The sequence below is a fragment of the Eublepharis macularius genome, chromosome 1 (assembly GCF_028583425.1).
Source record: "Eublepharis macularius isolate TG4126 chromosome 1, MPM_Emac_v1.0, whole genome shotgun sequence".
Classification (NCBI taxonomy): Eukaryota; Metazoa; Chordata; class Lepidosauria; order Squamata; family Eublepharidae; genus Eublepharis; species Eublepharis macularius.
The window spans coordinates 125756192-125781234 of record NC_072790.1 but is presented as its reverse complement, the minus strand read 5'-3'; the positions used below and the strand labels follow the sequence as shown (position 1 = coordinate 125781234).

At 43.3% G+C, this 25043-nt stretch overlaps 1 protein-coding gene across 4 annotated transcripts in view; it reads right to left on the bottom strand.

Annotated features, from left to right (window-relative positions):
- Nucleotides 1-25043, bottom strand: part of ADGB (androglobin) — a 219992-nt gene that overhangs the window by 45562 nt on the left and 149387 nt on the right. For 3 of the 4 annotated variants that reach the window (XM_055001570.1, XM_055001596.1, XM_055001587.1), the window contains 4 exons: nt 18662-18846; nt 17228-17418; nt 14219-14330; nt 3810-3881 (listed from right to left, as the gene is read on the bottom strand). In XM_055001570.1, the coding sequence (XP_054857545.1) occupies nt 3810-3881; nt 14219-14330; nt 17228-17418; nt 18662-18846 (560 nt within the window). The remainder of the gene's footprint in view (nt 1-3809; nt 3882-14218; nt 14331-17227; nt 17419-18661; nt 18847-25043) is intronic. The other variant, XM_055001578.1, reaches the window with a different exon arrangement.

Genomic DNA, 25043 nt, shown 5'->3' with positions numbered 1-25043 from the left:
GCCAAGCCTGCCTTTGCTGACATTCTGCCAACAGAAACTTTCCCACCAAAAGGAGACATGAAAGTGAAAGTGCACCTCACAAGTCCTGGCTGAAAGGAAAGAGAAACAAAGGAGGGCTCCCTTTTACTTAGGGCGAGCTTGCTCTGAGGCTTCTGCTACTCTTTTATCCTCCTTCCTTCCTTCTGCTGCCCTTGTTACCCACAAGATCTGTCTTACTGTGGTTCAGTCAGGGCTGCTGGGGTTGGAGCAGGTTCTCTGCTGCTGCTGGAGGCTGCTCCTTCCAAGTCTGAGGGAGTTCCCAATAATATTGGTCTCTACAACAGGCTACCACGGACTCAAACACCGCACCCTCTGGCCATCTGAGGGGGAGGTTCCTCCCAACCCAAAGGTGGGGAACCTCGGTGGAGTTTTGTGGTTGTGGCTGTGGAACCTAGGAGCAACCTAGGGCCATTGGCTCTAATGCTCGCCATCACTCTGAGCGAAACGGGGGTGCCGTAGGCAGTACGGCCTTTCCTTTCTCCTGCAAGCTCCGCACTGCCTGAGGCCTCGGCCTCCCTGAGTACTGGAATTACAGGCGTGCGCCACCATGCCCAGCTCATCTGTGGCAGTTTCTTCTTCACCAGGATCGCTGCGCTCTGCAGAGCGTTGCTGAAGACATCCTGCTTGGATGGCAGGGCCAGAAAGACTGGTGATTCCAGGGACAAGCCACTCCCTTCCGGGATCAAAATCAGCTGACTGACCCTGCCTTCGGAGAGGAGGAGCTATATCCCCATCAGTCAGGACTGCTCCACTCCTAGGACCACCTGAGAAGGTATACTTTCCAGCTGTTCTACATATATTTTTAGGGTGAACCATTATTTAATTTGAGATCCTTTACTATCCTCTCTCCTGATTCTGACCCCAAATTTTGCTTGTGCTCATAAATGTGTACTTATCTGGATGACCAGAACAATGGTATTTGCTCAAATGCTAAACTGAAATGCTTTTGGGACTACTGGTTTCCCATCATGGTGAGTACATGCCAGGACTTGTCTGGTTAGGAAAAGAGAGTTGTCATCCCTTGGGTTTTCACAATGATTGTTGGATCACAGGAGCAAAATAGCACTTTTAGGGCTACCAGATGGTGACTTGGTTCAAAGTCCAAAGCACCTGCATAGGATACTCTGGATGATGCAGGTCAGGCCTGATTCAGATATAGGCACACACTTAAGAAACTCTAGGTGTCTAGTTAGCTTTCCTATATCATATCATTTAATTCCTGGCAAGAGGTATACCTCAATAACATTGTTAGTTCATTATGGGTATAGTACACAAGTACTACTGTTAGAGAATCTTTGTCCTTATTTTATTGTTTATTATAACTTAACTATTTGCATATTTAACACCAACTATCTCAAAAGTTATACCATCAATTACTTCTACATAGATCATTAAAGGAAAGCAATTACATGAGTCCATTGAAATATCTTACTCCAAAATATGCAGGTCACTAGCAAGGAGCTCCTTCTAAGAAAAAGCTACTAAACAATTCAGACGCCCATATTTATAGGTTTTTAAAATCATCTTCCAACAATAGCTAGCTGTCCCCTTGCTAAGGGTGCACATTCTTGGTTGACTATCTTATATCTTCAATCACCACATATACTTGAGCGTCTTCTTAAACTATATAAAAACTGTTAGTTCAGTCTTGCTACTTTTATTGTAATAAAATATGTTTAAAAACAGTGATTAGTATTAATATCTGTGTTGGCCCTCAACTAATACACTCCATCTTTCAACTATATCTTCACTTCTCTGAAGTCTGGACATTCTTATCATTCTCAGGTACTTCTCACACTCAGGCCACATCACATTATCTTGTGATATGGGTTAGACTGTTTCTAATCTACAGAAGGTCATGCTATAGTATTACTCCTTTATTTATTGCCCCTCTTCAAGGCTATTCTATTTGAGTGTTTGGCATATTTAGCTGAGAGGCTATACCAGCTGTTTTTGTCCTGCAGAAACATCCTGCACAATCTTTTTGGTTAAAACCAGCATCTGTTCCCCCATGTTCCTAGCCATATCTATGACAAGAGGTAGTCATTGAATAGCTGAAAGAACATCTTTGCACATTATATAAGTTGGATAAGTAAATAAAATAAATAAAAAATGAAAAGGTAGCAGTAGTTCACCAGCTCCAAAAACAACTGTCAATCTTTCCACGGTTCAGGAGTTAGAGCTTGCCACTCTATCAGTTTTTTACTTTTGTTGGGGTCCATCTGAAGAACTTGTGGGGACATTACATTACTCAAGAAATCAATGGAAATTAGGTTAAAAGCACACTTCTGTTATTTGGCATAAAAGTGGTGCTCCCATATTCACTGGAGCACTGTCTGTATGTTACATGGTTGTTGCTGTACAATTGTCTCAAACCAGGTATTTCCCCAACTTCTGCTGGCTCTCCCCCTAGAAGTTAGTTTGAAAGTTGATTTGCAACTTTTCTGACATTAAGCACCAACAGTTCAGTAACATTTTGGTTAAAGAGGAGCCCATCCTTTTTATACTTGGTTGGTTTGTACCAAAATGTTCTCTAATGCCCTAACATCACCATCTCATTCATACACTGAGATTCCTCAGTATAATTTGTCTAGCTCACCCTGCATATGGGCAGACAGAAAGTCTGAAAATGCTACCTTGGAGGACTTGGACATCAATATTCTACTAGCAATGTACATTTTTCTTTCATTATTTCATTTCCCAGTGTTGTTTGTGTCCATGTGTGAAACAAGCACTGCTTCCTCCCTGAAGCTATTTACAAATCATTCAATGTAGCTCGAGATGTCCAGTCTTTGCAGGAAAGTCTTTGCAGGCAAGTCACTATGTGACAGATACCTATCATAAATTCATCTCTCTACATTATGAACTACCAAATCAATCACCATTAAGAGCCACTCAGCCTTGAATGAGTATCCTTTGTGTGAGAGGATATTGGTTCATCATGCAAAGAATGAGTAGTCTCTTTTAAAGGGCAACTTTCCCTCTTTCTCAGAACAACCACCTCCTGCCCCAAGATCTACATTCTCTATGACAAAAGAAGAGCTATCTCCATAAACATGAGACACCTCTATGTTGTTTTTCTTTAAGGTGCCACAGGAATTGTTTTGTTTTGTTTTGAAACAACAGACTATCATAGCTACCCCACTGAACACCTCTAGCATGCTTATTTTCACAACTTCTTTTGGTTTAAGGCTTTTTCATTCAAAAACTAAACATTTACATTAAACATATGAAATTCTTGTTTACAGTATGGAGGTCGGAACCTATTTATTACATTTCTACCATTTCAAATAGATTGTAGTGTCCTGGATTCCTCTGCCCTGTTGCTGAACTCTATGTTTTTAAGGACAATGCTGTTTTCAGACTTTTTATCATATATTGTGATTTTATTGCTTTTAAATTCTGTTCTAACTAAGATAGGGCTACAAATGCGCTCAACTCATAAATAATTGACAAGCTAGTATGGCACTCTTACCTTTTTCCTTAGCTTTTTGTTGCTGGTACTGTAATACTTCATTACTAAGGCTCCCTTTGCAAACAATCCTAAAGATGCTCCAGTGGCTAGCTCTTCCCATTTGCTTTTGTACTCTCTTACAGTAAGAGAGTATCTATTGAAAAAGGGTGTATGACAGCTACTGTGTTGACTGAAGAATGGATGGTGATTTAAGACTCTTGAGCAATGTGGGGGAAGGGGGAAGTCAACTGTTTCTTGGCCTCCTTAAGGGGCAGAGAAGGTTGGGCAAGGTGCCTAATTCAATTGGCTCCCTTACCTTTTTCTCGATGCTTTGCTGCTGATGTGGCGTGTCGTTGCTGGACCTCCCTCGTATTTGCAGATCTCAGTGCTTGGGAATTACGTGCCAGTGCATATGATCAGTTAAAAAAAAACAAATAAACTGGAAATATCAGCCACAAACCCTTTACACACAAGCAATATATCTATTAAGGAGCTGGACCTCCCTTGCAAACTCTGTAATTGTCCCATGAATCTGAACCTGAGGGTAGAAGTCCTTACATATGCTAGAACCATCATGGGAATCAGCAGTGGCAACTAAAGGTATATGCAGAGGATGAAGTACAAAACAAGGTCAAATATTACTCAAAACTTGGATGTATGGGAGATAAAGATATATGACATATTAATAATTGAACTTGCAGATCAGATGCAACTGCTAAAAGAAGAAAACTTCTCTAAGGCACCAAATTAGGTAACACAAACATTTTTAAAAAATTAGTGATGCGAGACAATAAAATTTTATGAAATTTCAGATTCCATCATTTGGTTTCTGGCTTTGTATCTTTGGTGATCAAATGTACCAACAGAGATACTTACAAATGTTAAAGTATTTTAATGAAATATTTATTTTTTTTCTAAAAACTGACTAGATCAAAAATGTATCATTATTAAAGAGGGTAATCTGAAGTGGAGAAACTGCGGATGGGAAAGGATGAAGCATCTTCTTCCCAACTGCTTCTCTGCTTTGATATTTCCTCCTCCTAGAGATGCTTTTTAAAAAAACCCAAAAAAGAGACATTGAGTCTCTAATAAATGTATTTCTGCATAACTGTAACTGTGACTCTTCTCCAGAAAACAGACCCTACAAAGAATGTTCTTCCATTAAGGGAAGGGAGGAGCAGGTGCCTCAGTTGGTGTAGAGTGCTAGACTTTTTAACTAGTGAGACATGGGCTTAAATACCTGCTCAGTCACTAAGTTTAATGGGTGATCTTGTCGTATTCACTAACCTTCAGGGCTCAACTATACAGTCCCTGTCCTGTGTCCAGATTAGAGATGGGCACGAACCGAAAAAAACCCAAACCATATGGTTCGTGGTTCGTCAAATTTCATGAACCATGAACTTTCACAAACCTGCCCCTGATTTGTGAACCGGTTTGTTTGGTTCGTGAAAACATCACATCAAGGTCAGAAAATCATCACTTATGGGTCAGCAGAAGGTCACTTCTGGGCCAGCAGAAGGTCTTCAGGAAGTCCATCCCCTGTTGCCTAGGAAACTGATCAATTGGCACCAGGCTGTCTGCAGTGACGAACCAAAAAATGAACCAAACGAACCAGCCTAAAAGTTCATGGTGGTTCATCAGAAATGGGATCTGATGAACAGTGGTTTGCGAACCACAAACCGGCCTGGTTCATGCTTAATTTTGGTTTGTATTTTGGTTCGTGCCCATCTCTAGTCCAGATGTACCAGGAAGATGTTGTAACAGATATGTGCTGCAAGTTCCCCATTTGGAACTCAATTCCCAGGTGCAAGAGAGTCCAATTCAGATTGGAGACATGATGCACAGGGAGAAGGCACAACAATCATGTAACATATAGTTAGGCTCTCAGTCTAACTTACCTCACAAGTTGTTGAGAGGGTATAATGAGAACCGTATTATACTGTGATCTACTTGGAGGAGTTGGGTTAAAAATGTGACAGATATATTGATTTAATTTTTATTTCTGTCCAAGTTTGTAGGAATGGCTTTGTCTTGTGTTATTTAGGTAGACTTTGCTGTACCTTTTATGGTTCACAGTAGGGATGTGCAATTTGGGTTTGAAATTTGTCAAAAATACGCAATTGTATCTTACTTGGTAAAATTCGATATTACTAAACTTAAATATGCATTACCGAACAAACAGTTGACCTAATTTATTCAGTAAAATTAAGTAAAATTTGGGAAGCTCCTTTTTTAACAGATGGGAAGGGGGAGAAGGGAGGGGGAGTGAGGCAGAGGCAGAAAGGGGAAGGGAAGGGGGACTGTGAGTGGCCAATCATTGCAGCAGCTCTCTGGCCAATTGAATTCTCAAGAAGGAAAGTGTCAGGTCTGTCATCCACAGTCCTTCCATCTTTCTTGTTTTGCTGTAATTATTCAGTGTATGTGTGTGTGTAGTTTTTCACACAGGCCAGTCCTCTCCTGGGAAGACAGCGTGCTTATCTCGAATGGCTCACCACAGCGGCCTTGGGACAGTTCTCTCCTATTCTCCCACTGACTGACTATGCCCAGCTGGGTCCTGCGGACAGGGGGCTCCCAGGGAAGGACTGGAACTTTGTAGCAAGCCTTCCCTACATCATTCTCAGCAAGAGATCTATGTACAGCCAGTCGCTTATATTGCTTCTGTAAAATCTAGGGACATATATACGCTTTAGTCTTGATTTTCCAATAAACAACCTTGACTTAAGAGAGCTTGGATTTCTTGCTGCAAGGGGGGAAGTCAGCTACTACGTATCCTGTTTTCCATAACCTGACAGAAAGTGCCTTTTTAAAATTACATCAAGGAGCTATATTAGGAGGTTTGCCTCAGTCAGCCTCCAGTTTACTCTGGCCTGAAGACTGAGAGTCTGCCTGTTTGTTGCTGCTGACTGTTGGATCTCTCTTTTGGCCTGCTTTGGCCTCTGACTAGATCCTGCTGCCCAGTGAGTGGAGTGGATTCCTAGCTGCTGCTTAGTTTGAGAGTCATAGACTCACTGTTTTTTTGCAATTCGGGTGGAGGGGGTTGGCCAGTTGTCTGGGAGGGATAGGGGTGGTAGAGAAGGAAAAAGGTTTTTTAATTATTTTGCATTTTAAAAACAGTTTTTTTCTGTGTGTGTGTGTGGGGGGGGGGTTCGGTTGGGCTTTTGTATTAGGGGGCTTTGATTCATGGCTTTTGAAGTTGGATATATTTACTGTTCATTTTGCTGCTTGTTCTTCTGCGGGGGGGGGGGGGTGTTTCATCCTGTTGTGGGTAATTTGTTTGGAGTTTTATAGTTCCTGTACATTTTATTCAAGTCACTTGTTCTTCTGGGGGGGGGGGGTTCTCTGTTGCTGACCTTTCTTTAGAGGAGTTTGGTTGGTGTTTTGTGCTAGGTATTTTTTTCCTGTTGGCATCCAAGTTTGCTTTGGTCAGATGTTCAATTGTTGTTGGTTGTTCTTCTTGGGGGGGGGGTTGTTCGGGTACTTGGTTCAGTTTGTTAACTTAACCTAGTGGTGTTTGGGTGTACTTTTCGGGGTATCCTGAGAGAGTTGTACAGTGTGAACTAGATAGGCTAGTTGTAGGTTTTCCCCATATGAAATAATGGAGATTGAAGGTGGCTGGGGGCACCTTCTTTGGAGGGGCCATAAAGGGCTCCCTATAGCCCAATCTTCATGAAACTTGGGGGGGGGGGGTTGTTAGAGGACAGTTAGCAGTAGGATTTTGTTTGTAAAATGCCACCCCCAGCCTCCTGGATAACTCCCATAGTTTTCCCCATAGAGAATAATGGGGATTGGAGGTGGCTGGGGACATTTTGGGGGGGTCCATAAAATGGCCACCTGGCATCCATGAAACTTGGGGGGGGGTCGTTAGAGGACAGTTAGGAGTAGGTCCCTTGCAAATTTGGTGAAATTTATTAAAAATTGACACCCACAGGCCATGAGAATTTTCCGAATTTAGTTTCCAATAGGAAACAATGGCCGAGAATCTTCTCCATATTACCAAACTGAAGTGGAGAATGAATTTAGTAATCTACAAATTCTGAATTTTTTTCCAGTTCAGTATTACCGAATTGAATCAACTGAATTTTTTCCTGTGCACACCTCCTAGTTCACAGTAGTTTTTATGATGAGAAAAAATGCACACTGCAGTTCACTATGCATAATAGTATGCATAGTAGATGTGAGCCAGTTTGTGATAAAAAGTAAGTCCCCTTTAGGCCTGTGGTATGATTATTTATGGAACACAGTGGACACCAGTGAGGAATTAACCACTAGCAAGGAATTTGCAATGCATCTTGAGTCACATCCACCTAAAGGTATTACTGACATGAGTTTTATCTGTTGTGAAGGAGTTGCTACAATGTTTTGAGAAAAGGCATTGTTCTAGGCTGCAGGTGTTTCTTTGGGATTAGCATTGCCAATTTATGGGCTTGCTCTTGTACTCCTGTATTGCCTACTCAACCGGTACATTTCTAAAAACAATATTGTAAGTCTCCCCTTTTCCCCCTGCCCCCATCCAGTGAACCCTGAATGAAGGTTTGGGGACAACTTAAAGGAGGAGGAGTTAACCCCCACCCCCGTCCTTCTCCACACAATGGTCCATCCAGTTAGCTGCAGGTAGAGAATAAATGGAAGATTTCTTTATTTTCTACTGTACACTGCACTCATTTTTTCCACCTTCCCTCAACTCCCTTGCCTTCCTCCTTATAGGACACAGGGACAGAATTCTACAGGACTGGCCTTCCAATGATCAGCTGTTTTCTCCTTGCAAAGATCCCCCTGGAAACAGCTCAACCATACAACCACAGGAGCATCTTCAGAACCTGCTTCCAGGATCTGATAAGCTGCTTCTATGTACCCTGTAAAAATTGTCTGGTAGTTTATAGTGCTCATGAAAAAGAGAGTATGAAGCTTTAAGTTTCTGAGAAGAGAAATTCTATGGTGTCCTTGCTCCCACTTTTACTAGCCACATCCTATGCTGGATAGCAGTTTCATATAATGCTGTGTTGCAACTCCCATTCCAAAAGTGGAAAGCTACTTTCAGTTGCATAAAATGGAAAGGATTTTTTATGATTTCCTTTCCCACCTGCAGACCGCCGTGCAGCATCCCATACCATTTCCAAGGGTTCCTCAATCCTTATAAGGGCTCAGGGTGGGGGGCACAGATAGCTGCAGCAGGAAGGGGCAGGCTGCAATGATCCATTCTACGAACTCATGGTTCTTTGGATCCAGCCTACTATCTAGGTATTGTAGCTGTCTCTGGTATAGTTTCAATGAACCACTTTATTTACTTGCATAATAATCTAAATAAGCCAATTTTACTAGAGCAAGAAGTCACAATGCTATACAGGCACAACAGTTGCGCAACCCATCATTAGCCCTCTTTTACTGGCCCAGCTGAACTAATTTTACAGTTACAATGCCTTACTTCCAGGAAATTGGTTTCAAAATTCTTAAGTTGTCCCGCTTCATCTAACAATCACAATAGCAGATTTTTAAAAAGTGTTTTAAAAATGTGTTAATGTCCTAGCTGGGTGACCCTGGTTATTACTTGAATGGGAGACCATCAAGAAAGTCCAGGGATGCTACAGAGGCGGGCAATGGCAAACCTTCTCTGTTTGTCTCTTGCCTTGAAAATCCTATGGGATTGCCATTAGTCAGTTGCACTTGATGGCACTATCCACCACCACCAATATCCTAATTAATATAGGTACTTAAAATGTACTGTAGATGGCAGTGTTGTCTTAAGCTACAACAGTCTTGAGATGAGAACTGATGGTTTATAGCAGAAATTTGCCATTTTTGGCATGTTGGACTCCTTCTGACAGCCTCTTTCTGAATAATTAGTCTTCCGACTCAAACTGTGTTAGTGCTTTAACTATGAATACTTCAGAAGAATTTCTTTAAGAAAAGGTTTATGTGCTTGTATATAGCAAGTTTTGTTTGTAAACATTTGAACTGTATTTTAAATGGTTTCTTTCTTACAACTCTAAACTGCAGAAAATGTTAGTAAACGTTATAAAACATAAATACCATTTTTAAGTATGCATAATTTGTAATACATACTCTGAAACTTGAAATTTAAGTTACCCAGATGATTTTAAATTTAAAAGGTGCAATATTTTTTATTAAGAGAACTGAGATTGTGTAAATATATCCCTAGCCAGGGAACATAATTAGGCATGTTGCTACTGGATGAGTATAGAAATCTTCCTAAGCACAAACATATAAACAATTATGTGTAGCTAGCTAATTGACTGGAAGAGAGCCTAATAAAAATAGGCAGCAGGAAATGCAAGGCATTGTATCCCATCATAATATTTATACAACCTAAATCCTATTACTCTAAGTATATATCCATATAACAATATACATTGACTTTACATAGATGGGTAATGTGCCTTAACAACAAATATTAAGTTGTCTCAGGCCACTTCTGAGGGAACTACTATAGGAATCATCTTCCAAATTATGTTCTGAAACAAGTGTAAGTGAAAGGAACTTGGTGTATGTTTTCAGGTCTAAGCCAACTCATCCACCCTCTTTATTAGGCTTTATTAACAGAAAAAGGCCTTTACCTCTGCAGTGACTCTGTGTTATTTACCATAACCCAGTATCAGAATCCAATATTAAAACTGTAGTTCATTTGTGTTTTTGGTTTACTGTCGGAAAAGTTTGATTTATAGGTGAAGTATGAATAACTATGATTAAAGGCTGATTTACCTTATGGCCTTAACATGTGTTGTTAAAAGAATTTTTAGGCCCCATTTCATAAAATCCTGTTCTGAGCATACATTCAAAGCTGACAGCACACAAGGCATGTAAACATGTAAGATAGGCCTTGCTCCAGTGTCAAATTCCTTCCTCTGAGATATTCTGCTTGTCAGATAGGTCTTTGGTAGGTGAGGAGGGTCACTGAGAAAAGTATAAACATCTTTCTTTTTTTTGGTTATTCTAATTAGATAATTAAGACTTCAACTCTGAAAGCATTCTTCCCCAAGAGAATATCAGATATATGGCTCCAGCTTCTCAAATATTTGTATAATTCATTTGTCACTCAAGCTTGTCAGAAGTCTTGTTCTCTGAAAAATGTGTCATTCTGCATCATTCTGACAGTGTGTGTGTGTGTCATTCTGACAGGGTTTTATCCTAACTGTTGATCTTTTATTTTGTAAACAAATAGCACTTATTCTGTAGGTAATCAGTACTGAAAGGTATATAAGGCCCTCCAGTTTTACTGGTCCTTACACATATCTGCCTAAAATGGTAGATGTGCCATGGGCTTATTAAATAAATAATAAACCCATATTTCTTTGAAAATCACTGCCTTTGGTGTCTTGATTATGTGTGAAGTTGGCTGAAGGGGGGTTCTAAGTTGAAACAAAAGGATTTTAAAATAAACCCCCTTTCATTAAGAACCGGGCCTGCTTCTTAGTCAAACATATGCTGAGGTAAGCCTGGCTCAGCCCCAAAGAAAATTCTGGGTGACTTGGAGAAACTTAGTGAGAAGCAGATAGATAAGGTTGACACATTTTTCAGACAGCAATTGCAAATGAGATCACAGACGCACCAAGGCCAAGTGGCCAGAGAGAGGGTCATCCTTTGAATTTCATCTCATTGTTATCAAAACTCAGGTTGGGGATAATTTCTCTGATGTGTGTGTATGACTCAGCTGCAGAGAGCCACAGTCATGTGTCCTAGCAAGACCCTAGTTGATTCCTAGCATCTGCTCATAAACCTGGCTAATATGGGATAAAAATGGAGTTTTCAGTATAGTACTTTGTTGTTTGACCAACAGTCAGACAGCTTGCTGGCCCTTTGCGGTTATGTTCTGAAACTGAGCATGGAAGCATCTTATTTAGTGGGAAGAGGATCTTGCCAGGTATGTTAGGATTTTTAGTTAAGAAGTCGTTATTGTTTTACTCAGGGCTTTTTTTCTGGGAAAAGAGGTGGTGGAACTCAGTGGGTTGCCCTCGGAGAAAATGGTCACATGGCTGGTGGCCCCGCCCCCTGATCTCCAGACAGTGGGGAGTTTAGATTGCTCTCTGCGCTGCTCAGCGGCGTGGAGGGCAATCTCAACTCCCCTCTGTCTGGAGATCAGGGGGCGGGGCCACCAGCCATTTGACCATTTTCAAGAGGTTCCGGAACTCTGTTCCACTGTGTTCCTGCTGAAAAAAAAGCCCTGGTTTTACTCATCCTGTCTTGTATCTATATAGTCTTTATGCACAATTCTTAATAAATATATTACTCCTTAATATTGTGTGGTGTTGTTGGGCTTGGGGCTTCAATCTGAATCTAGCAGCTTGGTCTGTTAGCCTGGCTGCTGTTCGTTTTGTTAGAACTTAGCAGGCAAGTAGCAAGGCTACAAAGTAAGGTTAATCCCTGGTACAACTGGATACTTTATTTTCTCAGGCTTAGTCAGAGGAAATTGGTGGCAGTGTACTATCCTGGGGTGCAAGGGTTTCTCCCCCCTCCCCAGCATGCATTTGTTTTGATACCCACCACTTGGAAATCTAACTCAGGGGATGTGGTGGTGATGACAACAGGTTGCATTTGGGTTCCCCTCTCTGTTTTCTTAGACATGAATTATGGTTTCCCCTCAGTTTCTGTGTGTGGTGTCTAATTTGGCCTAGGGCCACAGCATGTGAGAAGAAGTGGCTTTATCCCCTTCTCACCACTTGACCTGGTCCTTAAATAAAATTTTAAATTAAAATTTTATTTTAAAAAATGCCGTGATCCTTATCTGAACTAGACACCACGCACATAAGAACTGAGGGGAACCTACACCTCATGCTTGACTTAAAAACTGAGTGGGGAAGCCAGACACCCAACCTTTGTAAACTGTAACATATGAATCTCTAGGTATGAATCTCAGCTCGGTCAAAGAAGCTCATTGGATGCTCTAGGAACAGCCATTCTCCCTCAGTCCTAATGCACTTCACAGTAGTGTTGTGGGGGTGGAGGTGGGGAAGTAATAACCCTATCCATGTGTACCAAATATACCATGTTCACTTTCTGTAGACTGAAGCTCTGCATTCTATTATAAATGCCTCAGCAAAACAGATTTCCTAGTGAATGGATGTGTAACCTTACTCCCTGGTGCAAATCTGACCCACTGTTGCATTCTTTGGATACTTTCAAGTAACTACATAGATGGACATATCATAATTTCCATTCGCATACAGACCTATTTGAATAATTATAAAAGATGGTTAAAAAGTGTTAAAAATAATTTGCCTACATTGAACATTTTCCTACTTGCCAAATGAGAAATCTGAACAAATCCCAAGAAAGCATTTGTATCATAATTCTATGAATCAGAAATGTAAATAATGTCAAAATGTAAGCTTGTATTTATTCACATTTACAGTTTTACTATTTTAATAATATTTTGCAGTCCAACTTTCATATTTTTGCTATTAATATTACCACTTAAAATCTTGTTTACATGCAATGATTATGGTTAACTTGTAATTTGTCTGCTTCATTATTCATTTTTAAAATGTTCTATGCTGTCTGTCTGCCAAGGTATTTCATTCAATGTGGCTTTCAAATTCATAAAACAAACTCACACAAAATAGGCACCAAAAGAGAGAGAATATCACTGAAAACAAAAACAACCACAAACAACCCAGCAGCCACATACTAAAATTCTAGCCACAGCATGATTCATTGAGTTTAATTTACATGGAAAACAGCTTCATTATCTTCTTCATTTTTGTATATTTGTATACGTTCAGTAGAGATAATAAGTTAAACTGCATGCAGAAAATATCTACATATATTGGATCCAACAATTGGGTTGGATCCAACAATTTGTTAGCACACAGAATCACAGACCTATGTGCAAGAATTGTAAATCTTTCCTAATTTTCTTTCCCTGCAGCAGCCATTTGATATCTGTGGCTGTGGGACAGGATTGAAGTAGTAGTCATATGGTTCAGTAGGATGTAGTGAGGATTGGCAAGGGGCCAAAATCTCTCCTTCTTCCCATCAGCAGAGCAGGATTAGGCAGAAAGTATAATTTTACCTCTCTCTCCCTTTTCATCATAACCCATTGGCTAAAATAGGTATTACTCTACATAGGTCTTGCAATCTGAGGAATCAGAATTGCTGGGGAGGGGAAAGCTGGAAAGATCCACAGCCATCAGTGCTTTCTGCTGATGGATCACTAGACCCAACCCATTGGTGTGTATCCTAATATCTCTTTTGTAAACCTATGCAAGAAGAGCCCACTGCATTCCTTATTGCAAGGATCACCTGACTTTTGGAAACATCTTTCTAGATAGTGTAAAGGACTACAGCAGACAGAGGGCGATAGGAAAATAAGCAGAGTTTGTGTATATTAGAAATCAGCCCACAGGTTCCAATTCAGAGAAAGTTATACCTGAGTCCCATAGAAATCAGTAGCACAGTAGTTGAAGAAAACCTAAGTACCACAATTTCAGTGGGACTTAACCACAATTAACTTTTTATGAATTTGAATCCATAGAATTAGTGGCATTTCAATGAAACACCTTCTCCATCATTACATTAGTAATTTGCATAATGTCACTGCAGTTCTGACAATGGAAATTTCTGAAGCTACAATCCTATACATAGGTACCTTGGAGGAAAACATTGAACAAGGTGGGTCTTACTTCTGAGTAAACCTGCATAGGATTGCATTGTGTATTTGCATTAAAACATTTTTGATAACTTTAAACATGTAACACAAGATGACTTACTTACCTTTAATTTCATTTTTTTCTAATTCTCTCAATGTCTGAACAAACGTCATTTGGCTTTCAGTAAGTGGCCAGCTGTTATGCAACACTTGGGCTTGTATAATATACTTGTGAGGCTGTTAAAAGTGAAATACAAAGGTTGCTGTTTCATAATCTTCACAGACCATTATCCTATGTCTTTTTATGAACACGTTTTAACTTTCTCCCTCTTTATTGCAATCAATTTGTCTTGGAAGAGGCAGAGAAAGAGGGAATAGTTTTAAAACAGTGCAAAGTCTATGCCCTGCTGGTGAGAAAAATAAGGAGAATCAAAAGAAAAACCTGTGAAATTGCTATTCAGAAATTGTCAAAACAACAGACCTGTAAAACTGCCGTGTAGTTTAATGGTTAGAGTGCTGCTGAGTGACCAAGATCTGGGAGATCTTGCCAGGGAAGCTTGCTGGGTGATATTGGACCAGTCTGACACACTCAGCCTAACCTATCTCACAGGATTGTTGTGCGGATAAAATGGAGGAGAAAATGTAAGCCGCTTTGGGTCTCCATTGGGGAGAAAGGCAGAGTATAAATGAAGTAAATAAATACATAAATTTTGATAATCACTCTCTTTCAAAACTCAGCGTCATTTGCAAAGCCCAATGCTATATAGTATATCTTTGATTAAAACTTGGTCTGCTGTTATAAATTCTAAACTTAATTTTGTTAATCAAAGTCTTGCAAACCATAGTTTCAACTACTGAATCCAATCTTGCTCACATTTAACGAAAATCAAATCAGCGGAGTAAAGGATTATTTAATCATCATACTTGTTGATCTACTCTTCTCTGAAATTTCATATGCAGTCAACTTTGTGCAAAACCAATCTCATAAATCTGTTTACTTTATATTTTATTTTATTTTTACAATACATTTACCCTATCTTACTACCCTCACAGTGCCACCAAGGCAGCTAACTAAAATCTCATCTTAGGAAGTATTACAATCAGTACACAAATACATCATTAAAACAATTTAAAACCAGGGCTTAAAATGAATACAAAGAATAAAAACAACATTTAAAACACTGGGGAAGGAGGAGAGATCATTGAGGGAATGCCAAGTGAAACAAAAAGACGGCAACAGAAGGGGTTAGGCAACAGAAGATGGCAACTGAAGGGACAGGTGACTCCCATTGGGGAGAGTGTTCTAGAATTTTGGTGCCACTATTGAGAAGGCCCTCCCCACTTTGCCTTGCCACCAGCCTAATCTTAAAAAAGTAAGGGCATCCAAAGCAGAGGCTCCAAAGATGACTGCAGTGAGCGGGTAGGTTCATAGGGGAGTAGGAAACCCTTCAGTTATGTTGCTCCCAAACCATATAGTGCTTTAAAAGCCAGCACTAGTGCCTTGATTGTATCCCAAGCAACTAGACAAACCAGCACCCTGGCTCCATCTGACCCTGTCACTGCTAATGTACAGCCCAAGTCAGAATGGATGCAAGAGATTTTATCTGCAAAGTGCCGAGCAAAGAGGTCACAGAGAGCTATGAAACAGTCTACCTCTTCAGTTGACAAAACCAGAACATAATCTTAAAAAATGGTAAGACATTTTGATAGTTTCTACTCCTCACTAAGGAGATTCTCCATATTAAATTTCAAATCATATTGATTTTTATCAAGAATTGAATTTCCATGTATTATAAATGCTAAAATTTTTCATACCGTAACTATACAGCTGCCCTATGACTGTAGAATTAAACACAAGACAGACTCATGTTTAGAGATGGGCACGAACAGCAATACGAAAAAAAAGCCACGAACAGCCCAATCTGCTGTTTGCGAACAAGCTGTGCATGAGGCACCATTCTAAACGAACAGGTGGTCGTTGCAAGCATCGTTCGTTGCTGTTCGTCAAGCCAGACAGTCTGGCACCTACAATCAATTCCTTGGCTACTTAGGCAGGGATTGTTTGAACTCTGTCTGAACTCCTGCTGTTGCCCTGGAAACCCCAATCTAAGCCCAATTTAGCTTGATAGGCAGGTCTTCCTTTCAAGTGTGAAGCTTCAAATTTGTTACAAGGGAGCAAAGAGCAGGGGGGGAGGGGGGCTCCCAGCTCTGGCTTAGTTTGTAGACAGTGGAGAGGGAGAGAGTTGCTGTTGGCATTTTGATAGAGTGCATTGGAGCTTGAATTTTCTTTGTGTGTGGTGGGATAGGGATCTACCTCTTCAAGTTCCAGGGCTGCTGCCAGGCTCTGGGGCCAAGCTATTGTTTATTATTGGTACCTTTCCTGGTGCCTGCTCAGGTCAGGTTTCTGGGAGTGGTGCAGTAGGGATCTTGACTTGGATGATGGCTGGAGGAGAGCCTGCTGGCCCCCACGAACAGCCAACCATGAACATGTTTGTGAACAGGGCCATGTTCATTGTTGTTCATGAGTCCCTGTTTGTGGATGGCAATGAACAACGAACATCATGTTCAGTTTTTTTTCTGTTCATGCCCACGTCTACTCATGTTATAAAACTGGGTTGGAAAGCAGTAGTTGAGGCTGCGGCCTCAACTATGCTTGGCAGTTAAATCTAAAGTGCGATAAGAATCTACTTTCTGCTTTGGAAGGAATTAAAACACTGGGCTGATTTTCATGGCATCTGCAACTCTAAAGTCAAACAGTTTATTGGCACTCAGTCAAAAGCAGAGGAAGCAGTATTGTAAACACAGGGCAATCAAATGCAAAGGGAGATGGAGACCTGCATATTTAATAATTCTGACAAAAACAGAATTGGTAGGTGTTGCTTTTTTACCTCAAGTTGTACCTGCCAAAATGTTATTTTGTACACAACTACTTTGCATTACATCACCCTATGCAAAAAAAAAGAGGAATATAAAGGCCCACAAAGTGCACAACAATGTCTCTGTAATCTTTCAAACTGACTCTTTAACACCTGCTGACACCTGTACTCCCCTGTTTCACATGGCAGTTGATAGGACTGCATATTGTATCCCAATCTTTTTCAAAACAGTTCCACAGACGTGCTTAAATTTATCACCTGTTGAGGTATATTTTCTTCTATGATAGGCACAAAAGTGATTGCTTCTTCTTCCACTGAAGCTGGTCCTTCCTGTAGAAGCTTGGTTACAGCCTTGATGTTCTTTTGGCCTGCTATAGCACCTTTTCTCTTAGGAGCTACAACTTCAGGCTCCTTTTTAACAGTGCTTTGAACAACCTGACCTTTACTTGCTGGAAGAGATGTAACAACATCAGAGAATTTCAGTACTTAAGAATTTGGTAGAGATTCTTCTTCGCAAAACTAAGGCTTGATTTGAATTTTGTAGATTCCAAGCAAAATGCAACTGTTACACTGCCACATACCTGCCATTTTGATCCAGTGTCTTGGGTGCTGGCCTCCCCTTAAGCATCTGGAAACAGCTGAAGAAGCACAGGTGCTTCCACACCTCTGGTGCTCCCAGACTGTTTTTCTTACTGAGGTACTTGTAGCTACAAGCCAGTTGACTGACTGGTGAGAGCTTCTTACTAGTATTGGTAGTAGTCCTGGAAATGGTGGGAGCCCTAACGTGATTTTCCAACAGTAAAAACACAGCTGAAGAACTGATGGTGAAGACTCCATGCTACACTGTGAACACTGTTACCTCCCCCTCCCCTTCCAGTACAGCATAGTGGAGTGACTCATCATCAGCATTTTGTTCATATTTTCTCTGTGTGTGTGTGGTGCCCTCAAGACATAGCTGACTTATGGCGACCCCTGGTGGGGTTTGCATGGAAAGAGACTATCACAGATGGTTTGGCATTACCTTCCTCTGCAGCCCTCGTCTTCACTGGAGGTCTCCCATCCAGTTACTAACCATGGCTGATCCAGCTTAGCCTCCAAGATCTGACGAGATCAGGCTCACCTGGGCTATCCAGGTCAGGGCTTGTATTTGCTAGCACTGGTAATAGATAATGTGGTAAGTATCCTGATGTAATTGCCCAGTCATATTTTCTAGCACTGAACAATTACTTCAGGATACTTACCACATTATCTATTACCATACATGGCAAATCAATTCCAAACATTACTCCAGCCATATGGATGTCTCATTAACCACAATGATTTTCAGCAGCAGGCATGACCCAGAGATAATGTTTATTTCATCCTTTAATGCACAGCCAGTGTTGTACATTAGTTGGACTGGGATCTAGGTGATCCATGTTGGAATCCCCATTCAGCCATATAAGCTTGAGCAAGTCAAACACACTCAGCCTAGTCTACCTCATGGGGATGTTGTGAGGACAGAATACAGGAGAGGAGATGAAGTAAGCCACTTGCCTCTATTACAGAGAAAGGCAGGGGGATAACAAATGAAATAAATAACATAGTTTTTAGTTTCTTGAAGCAGAATTTTAAAATATTATATGTGTAAGTCTATTGCAATATTTTATGTCTCTGTTAATAATAAAATAATATGCCATTTATAATACTCACACTGACTACTTAATGGTCTCTCATTAGACAGAAAATGAAATGCAGGCAAAACGACATGACCCTTCCCAATGGTGCTCACAATTTCTTCCTCAGAATCTAGAATCTGGAGTTTAATCATTACATCTGATTTAGAGGTCTGTACTTGCACAGTAGCAATAACTGGTGCTGTTGCTTTTACAGCATACCTATATTGGAGAAAATTTCAAGACAGATAATTAAATGAAGCAGGTTTAAGACAAAAATATCAGCCACAAGAATCATTGTTCAAGAACACACACATTTATGTAAGTACCAGGTCAGTGAACTCTCAGACAGAAATGACAAAATTATTTGTAGACATGCAAATTGCCAAATTTATCACAGTGAAACTGAAATTAAAATTCTAATATTTAGCTAATTGAAACTTAGCTTCATACTGTTCTTAAGAGTCAAAACCAGATGCATCTATGTGAGTGAAAATTAGCAACTGACACCGATTCCACTGTGTTTCAAATTGCAGAACAGGATTTATAAAGCAGAGTGTAGTAGCTTCTGCAGATTATGGCCTTTTAGGTTCAGGACAGGTTCAGGTTTTGCTTCTTTGGAAAATGTTGGTTTCAGCAGGGCTCATTTTTAGGGGGAACGCGTAGGAACGCAGTTCCAGTAGTTTCCCAAAGAGGTCACATGTCAGGTGCCCCCTCCCATCTGACTCTCGGCAATTTTGGGTCTGTTTTGGCCTGGATTGCGGCTAAAACGGCCCGGATTCGGCCTCTGATGGATGGTGGATAACTCTCCTGATCAGCAGTGGCCCGATCCTGACCATTTTGGGCCCAATTTCAGCTCTAAATGGGTCCAAATGGGTCCAAAACAGCCAGAATAGGTGATGTCAGGGGGTGTGGCATATGCAAATCAGTTATGCTAATGACACATTTCTGGTAATGTCAAGGGGCATGGCATATGCTAATGAGTTATGCTAATGAGTTATGCTAATGAGTCCCTCCAGCTCTTTTTCTATGAAATGATCCCTGAGTTTCAGCAAGAAGCCACTGAAGGGAGAGGGTAGTGCTCCTTTCTAGATAGCTTTGGAAATCTCCACTGCCAGTTTGCATCATATTCCCTCCTCCCACCACGTGACTGAACAGAACACAACTTGATGAACAACAGTTACGTGTAAATCTAGCATTGTTTACTCTGAAGTGTTTCTAGCATCCAAAGGAGGTGCTATCTCAGCAAAGCTCCTCCCTCAATGGTCTACAATCTCCATTGTTTGGACTGGTATTCCTTGTCAGGCTCCCTATTTTAGGGAACTGTCTTCAGATAAAATAGTATGCTACATGGCTACTTTCTACAGTGGAGAGATACCACTTCTGAATGCTCCTTGATAAGAAACTGAACAAACATGTAGATAACGCTGACCCAGTAGACATTATATATGTGGTATTTTAAGAGGCTTTTAATAAGATACCTCACCAAAGACTCCTGAGTAGCTTAGCATTCATGAGAGATTAGAAAATTGTTAAGTGGTAGGAAGTAAAGTGTAGGAAGTTCTCACAATGGAGGGAAGTAAGCAGAGGGGTCTCACAAGGATTAGTATTGGGGCTGATGCTATTCAATGTATTAAAAACTGATCTGGAACTGGGGGTGAGCAGTATAGTAATCAAGTTTGCAGCTGACTCAAAATTATTTATGACAGTTAAAACCAAGGTTGACTGTAAAAAGGCTCCAGGAGGATAAATTGGGTGAGTGGGCAACAATGAGGCAATTGAAGAGCAAGTTGGTAAGTGCAAGGTTATGCCACTGAGAAAAAACCTCAACTTCAAGTATATGCTAAGAAGATCTGAACTTAATAAGACTGTGAGAGTGAAACAGCCCTTGAGGTCGTAGTGGATAGCTGAATGCAAGTGTTAACCCAGTGTGCTGCAGCAGTGAAAAAGGCAAACTATGGTGGAGATTATTAGGAAAGGGACTGAACATGAAACAGCCAATATTATAATTCTGTATAGATCTATAGTGCCGCCTAGAGGTTGGCACGACCGGGAAAAAAAAAAGAGATTTGTGGTTCAGCCCATTTGACGAACTGCGAACCACAAACTTTCACAAACTTGCCCGTTTCACAAATTGGTTTGTTTGGTTTGTGGTTTGTCAGATCCCAGAGCCCTAGAATGGCCCCCTTCATACTCACAGATGCCATACTTGCAAGGAGTCTTCAGAAAGTTATCTTCCAGCCACCCTCCAAGGTTCGCAAAGATCGCAATACGCATCTTCGAGTTATAGACCCCCAAAGCCAGAGCCCCCAGGAAAGTCCCATTGGATATAACTGGAGCCACCAATGGCTCCATTTGAAGGCACTGAAGGCAGCACCAAAAAGTTGCAAGAAAGACTTAGAGAATCTTCAACTGACAACGGAATGATGGATTCCCAGATGTGGGTTTCATCAATGGCTGCCACCTCCTCATGGACCCAGGAGGTGGCCTACGGACCAGACCTCCTTCCTTCCATCTCCCGGGGTGCCACAGCCTCAGTGGGTGGGAGATGGCCTGCAGCACCCCCCCTTGTGCCCCAACGAATGGCCACCGTGTCCAATCGATGGGTTTTGTGGGTGGCCACCTCTGCCTCCCAGGCCAGGGAGGCAGTCTACAGACCAGACTGCCTCCCCTCCATTTCCTGGGATGCCATGGCCTCAGCAGGTGGGGGTGGCCCTCAGCACCCCTTGTGCCCCAACGGGTGGCCACCACTTCCAACTGATGGGTTTTGTTGGTGGCTGCCCCCTCCTTGCAGGCCCAGGAGGTGGTATACTGACCGGGCTGCCTCCCCTCCATCCCCTGGGGTGCCACGGCCTCAGCAGGTGGGGGTGGCTCACAGCACCCCCCTTGTGCCCCAGCAGGTGGCCACTGCATCTGACCAATGAGTTTTGTCTGTGGCCCCCTCCTCCCTATGGTTGGCGAGGGTAAGACTAAGTTCCCCGGATGGGGATAGCAGAATAATGCAGCGGATTAATGCCCGTCCCTCATGTTGAGGAGTGGTGGCCTAACAACCCACCTGCCAGATGCCCTCCCCTGGGTCGGGGAGAGACTACGTCCCCTGGAAGGGGACAGCAGGGCATCACATCATATTGATGCCCACCCCTCACATTGAAGAGTGGTGGCCACCGACAAAACCCATCAGGCAGACATGGCCGTGTTGGCAGATGCCCTCCCCCAGGTTGGGGAGGGAGAGACTAAGTCCCCGGATGGAGACAGCAGGGCAGCAGGGCTTAATTGATGCCCACACCTCATGCTGAGGAGTGGAAGCCACCAACAAAACCTACCTGCTGGACGTGGAGGCCACGACAGCATGGCAGGGTGTGCTGGAATTCGGCTGTGGACGTTAGGCAATGGTGAGCCGGACTGGGAATGGAACGAATGGATGGATGAATGTTAGATGCCTCCTCTATCTTGGAAGGGATGCCATTCTAACTTCCACTTGTGAGTGTGGCGCCTCCACCCTGTGGGAAAGCAGCGGGGATAGAAAGTGATGCCCACCCCTCATGCTGAGGAGCAGTGACCACTGGGGGCAGGGATGGATGCCCTCCCCTGGATCGGGGAGGGAAAGACTAAGTCCCCTGGAAGAGGACAGCAGATTGATACTTTAAGAGGGGCCTATTACCCACCCAAGAATATGATTGAGACATAGTGAGCCCCCCCCTCCACTGAGGAGTGGTGGCTGCCAGTGCCAACAAAACCCATTTGCAGGACCTGGCGGCACTGGCGGATGCCCTCCACACCCACTCAGGAGGGACAGGATCCACTAAATAAGACCCTAGCCCACCTCCCATCAGCAAAACCCACCCACTGGACATGGTGGCAGGGACAGATGCTCTCCCCCGGGTCAAGGAGGGAGAGACTAATTCCCCCAGAATGGGAAAGCAGGGCAACGCAGCGGATTGATGCCATAACTTTAAGGGGGGGCTATTACCTCCCACAGCACACGTTTGAAACATAGTGATGCCCCCCACTGATGAGGAGTGCCTGCAGACAGAACCCACTTGCCAGATGGGGCAGGAGGGAAACTATGTGGAGGACACCCCCTTCACAATTGCTATGTTCAGTAGCAAAACCCACCCGTCTGACTTGATGGCCGTGAGGGAAGCCTCCCACCTGTGAAGCCATGGGAAGGAGGTAGAGAATCATCCCACCCTGTTAGTGGCCTGTAGTTCTTCTTTAGTGTGACAGACAGACTATCACAGCCTTCCACGAGGTTGTGTGGGTGGCCCAGAGCCTGATGGTAGACAGCTTCACTTTTGGCACAGCAGGCTCCTAATCAACACACTTCTTCCAGACAGGTGCTCTAAGTAAAAACAATGTAATCCTGTGAGGATTCAGTAGAGGAACCTGGTAAGCTTGGCCTCAAGAGCCCGGCAGAGGCCCTGAGACTGGGGTGGGGGGAGAGCCCCTAAACCCCATGCGAACACCTTTCCATTTAAGAGAGGCAGTCAAAATAAGAGTAAAGGAGAAAGGAAAACAAAACATGCTTCTGTGAGCCCACTGCCCACTCAGTTTGGCCCCAAGAGCCCGGCGGAGGCCCCGAGACTATGGTCGGGGGGAAGCCCCCAAACCTCCCATGGACACCTACCCATTTGAGAGAGGCGGTCAAAATAAGAGTAAAGGAGAAAGGAAAACAAAACATGCTCCTATGAGCCCACTGCCCACTCAGCTGGGCCCCAAGAGACCAGCGAAGGCCCCGAAACTGGGGTGGGGGGAAAGCCTCCACCCGCCTTGTGGATACCTTCCCATTCAAGAGAGGTGGTCAAAATAAGAGTAAAGGAGAAAGGAAATCAAAATGTGCTCCTGCGAGTCCACTGCCCACTCAGCTTGGCCCCAAGAGCCTGGTGGAGGCCCTGAGACTGGGGTGGGGGAGAGCCCCCAACACCCCCGCAGACACTTTCCCATTCGAGGCGTCAAAATAAGAGTAAAGGAGAACGAAAATCAAAACATATTCCTGTGAGCCCTCAGCAGAGGTGCCCAGTAAGCTTGGCTCTGGAACTTAGATCTTGTGGTTGGGCCAGAGCCTGATGGTAGGCAGGCAGTAGCACAGAGACTGGGATGGCTCAGAGCCCAGATATGGCCAGGTCCAGGGAGGAGTAGCAGAGCAGGGGGAGGTTGACCTTAATAAAGGACAACATGTCCACCAGGTCCAGGTCCAGATGTGAGTGGTGGAGATGGAGGAGGTCTCCCAGGTGGGAGAATACCTGCTCGCTCTGGACACTGGTGGGAGGGCAGGAGTGGCCACAATCGAGGGGTCTGGCCACAGTGCAGATTTTCATGCCCAATAATCCAGGGGGTTGGAGTGGAGGGCTCGAGGGGCTCAGCAAGGTACTCTCGCACCATTGCATCTGCCACGTCCTCCATCACGACAGATGCACCAACCCTGGTGCTGCCAACTGCCCAACTCATCACCGAGGACCAGAATTGAGGTGGGCCCATTTTGGGAGGGCTCTCATGGCCAGGGACGCCAGGCTTGTTTACCTCCTCCTCCTCCTCCATCCCTTCCTCCACAACCTCTTCCCTCTGTCCTGCTTTTTAGACCTGGAACTTGAGCACCGCTCTACGTAGGTCCTTCTTCTACCAATGGAGCTCTGCATTCTGCATGGCGATGCTGCCCTTTATACATGGGCCACATATGCAGGCCAGTCTGTACAGAAGCTTATGGCAGAGAGGATGCAAGCAGGTGGCCATGCCTGTCTGCAACTTCCTGATCAAGTCCATGACCCTGGGGAGAAGAGCTTGCTCATGCTCCAGTTTTTTGGCCAGCACCTGGTCCAGGCCATGGATCACGGAGATGACCTGCTCCAGGCTGGACTGGTAGGAGAAGAGGAGCTTCAGGACACAGACCATCTGGGAGAGAGCTAGCCAGTCCATTGAGCTGATGCTGAGCTCCTCTCTCCCTTGCAAAATAGGCACAGAGGACATTATGTCCTGCACCATGATTTTTTGCTCCACCAGATGACTCATCATGTTGTAGGTGGAGTTCCAGCGGGTGGCTGTGTCCTGGTAGTGGTAGTGCTCAGGTCCCCCCTCCCCCTGCCTCTGGAGCAGCTTGCACGAAGACTTCACACTGCAGGAGAAATGGGCTGCCTGACGCCAGCAGCTGTCCAACAATGTGCGCATGGACAACATTGCCGGGTCCCAGCTGGCCTTCATGTTGCTCCCTAGCCCAAGAGCATCTCTCATGACTAGGTGCAGCTTATGCGCCAGGCAGACAAGACCGTCAAGGGATGCCTCTTTCAGGGCTGCCACCATGTTTCTGCCCGCATTGGTGACCATGAAGCCGTGGGCAAAATCCCCCCAGACACCCAGTCCCTCAGACCAGCCCTGATCGTGGTGGCAATGTTCTTCCCTGTGTGATCCTCATCCATACCCCATGC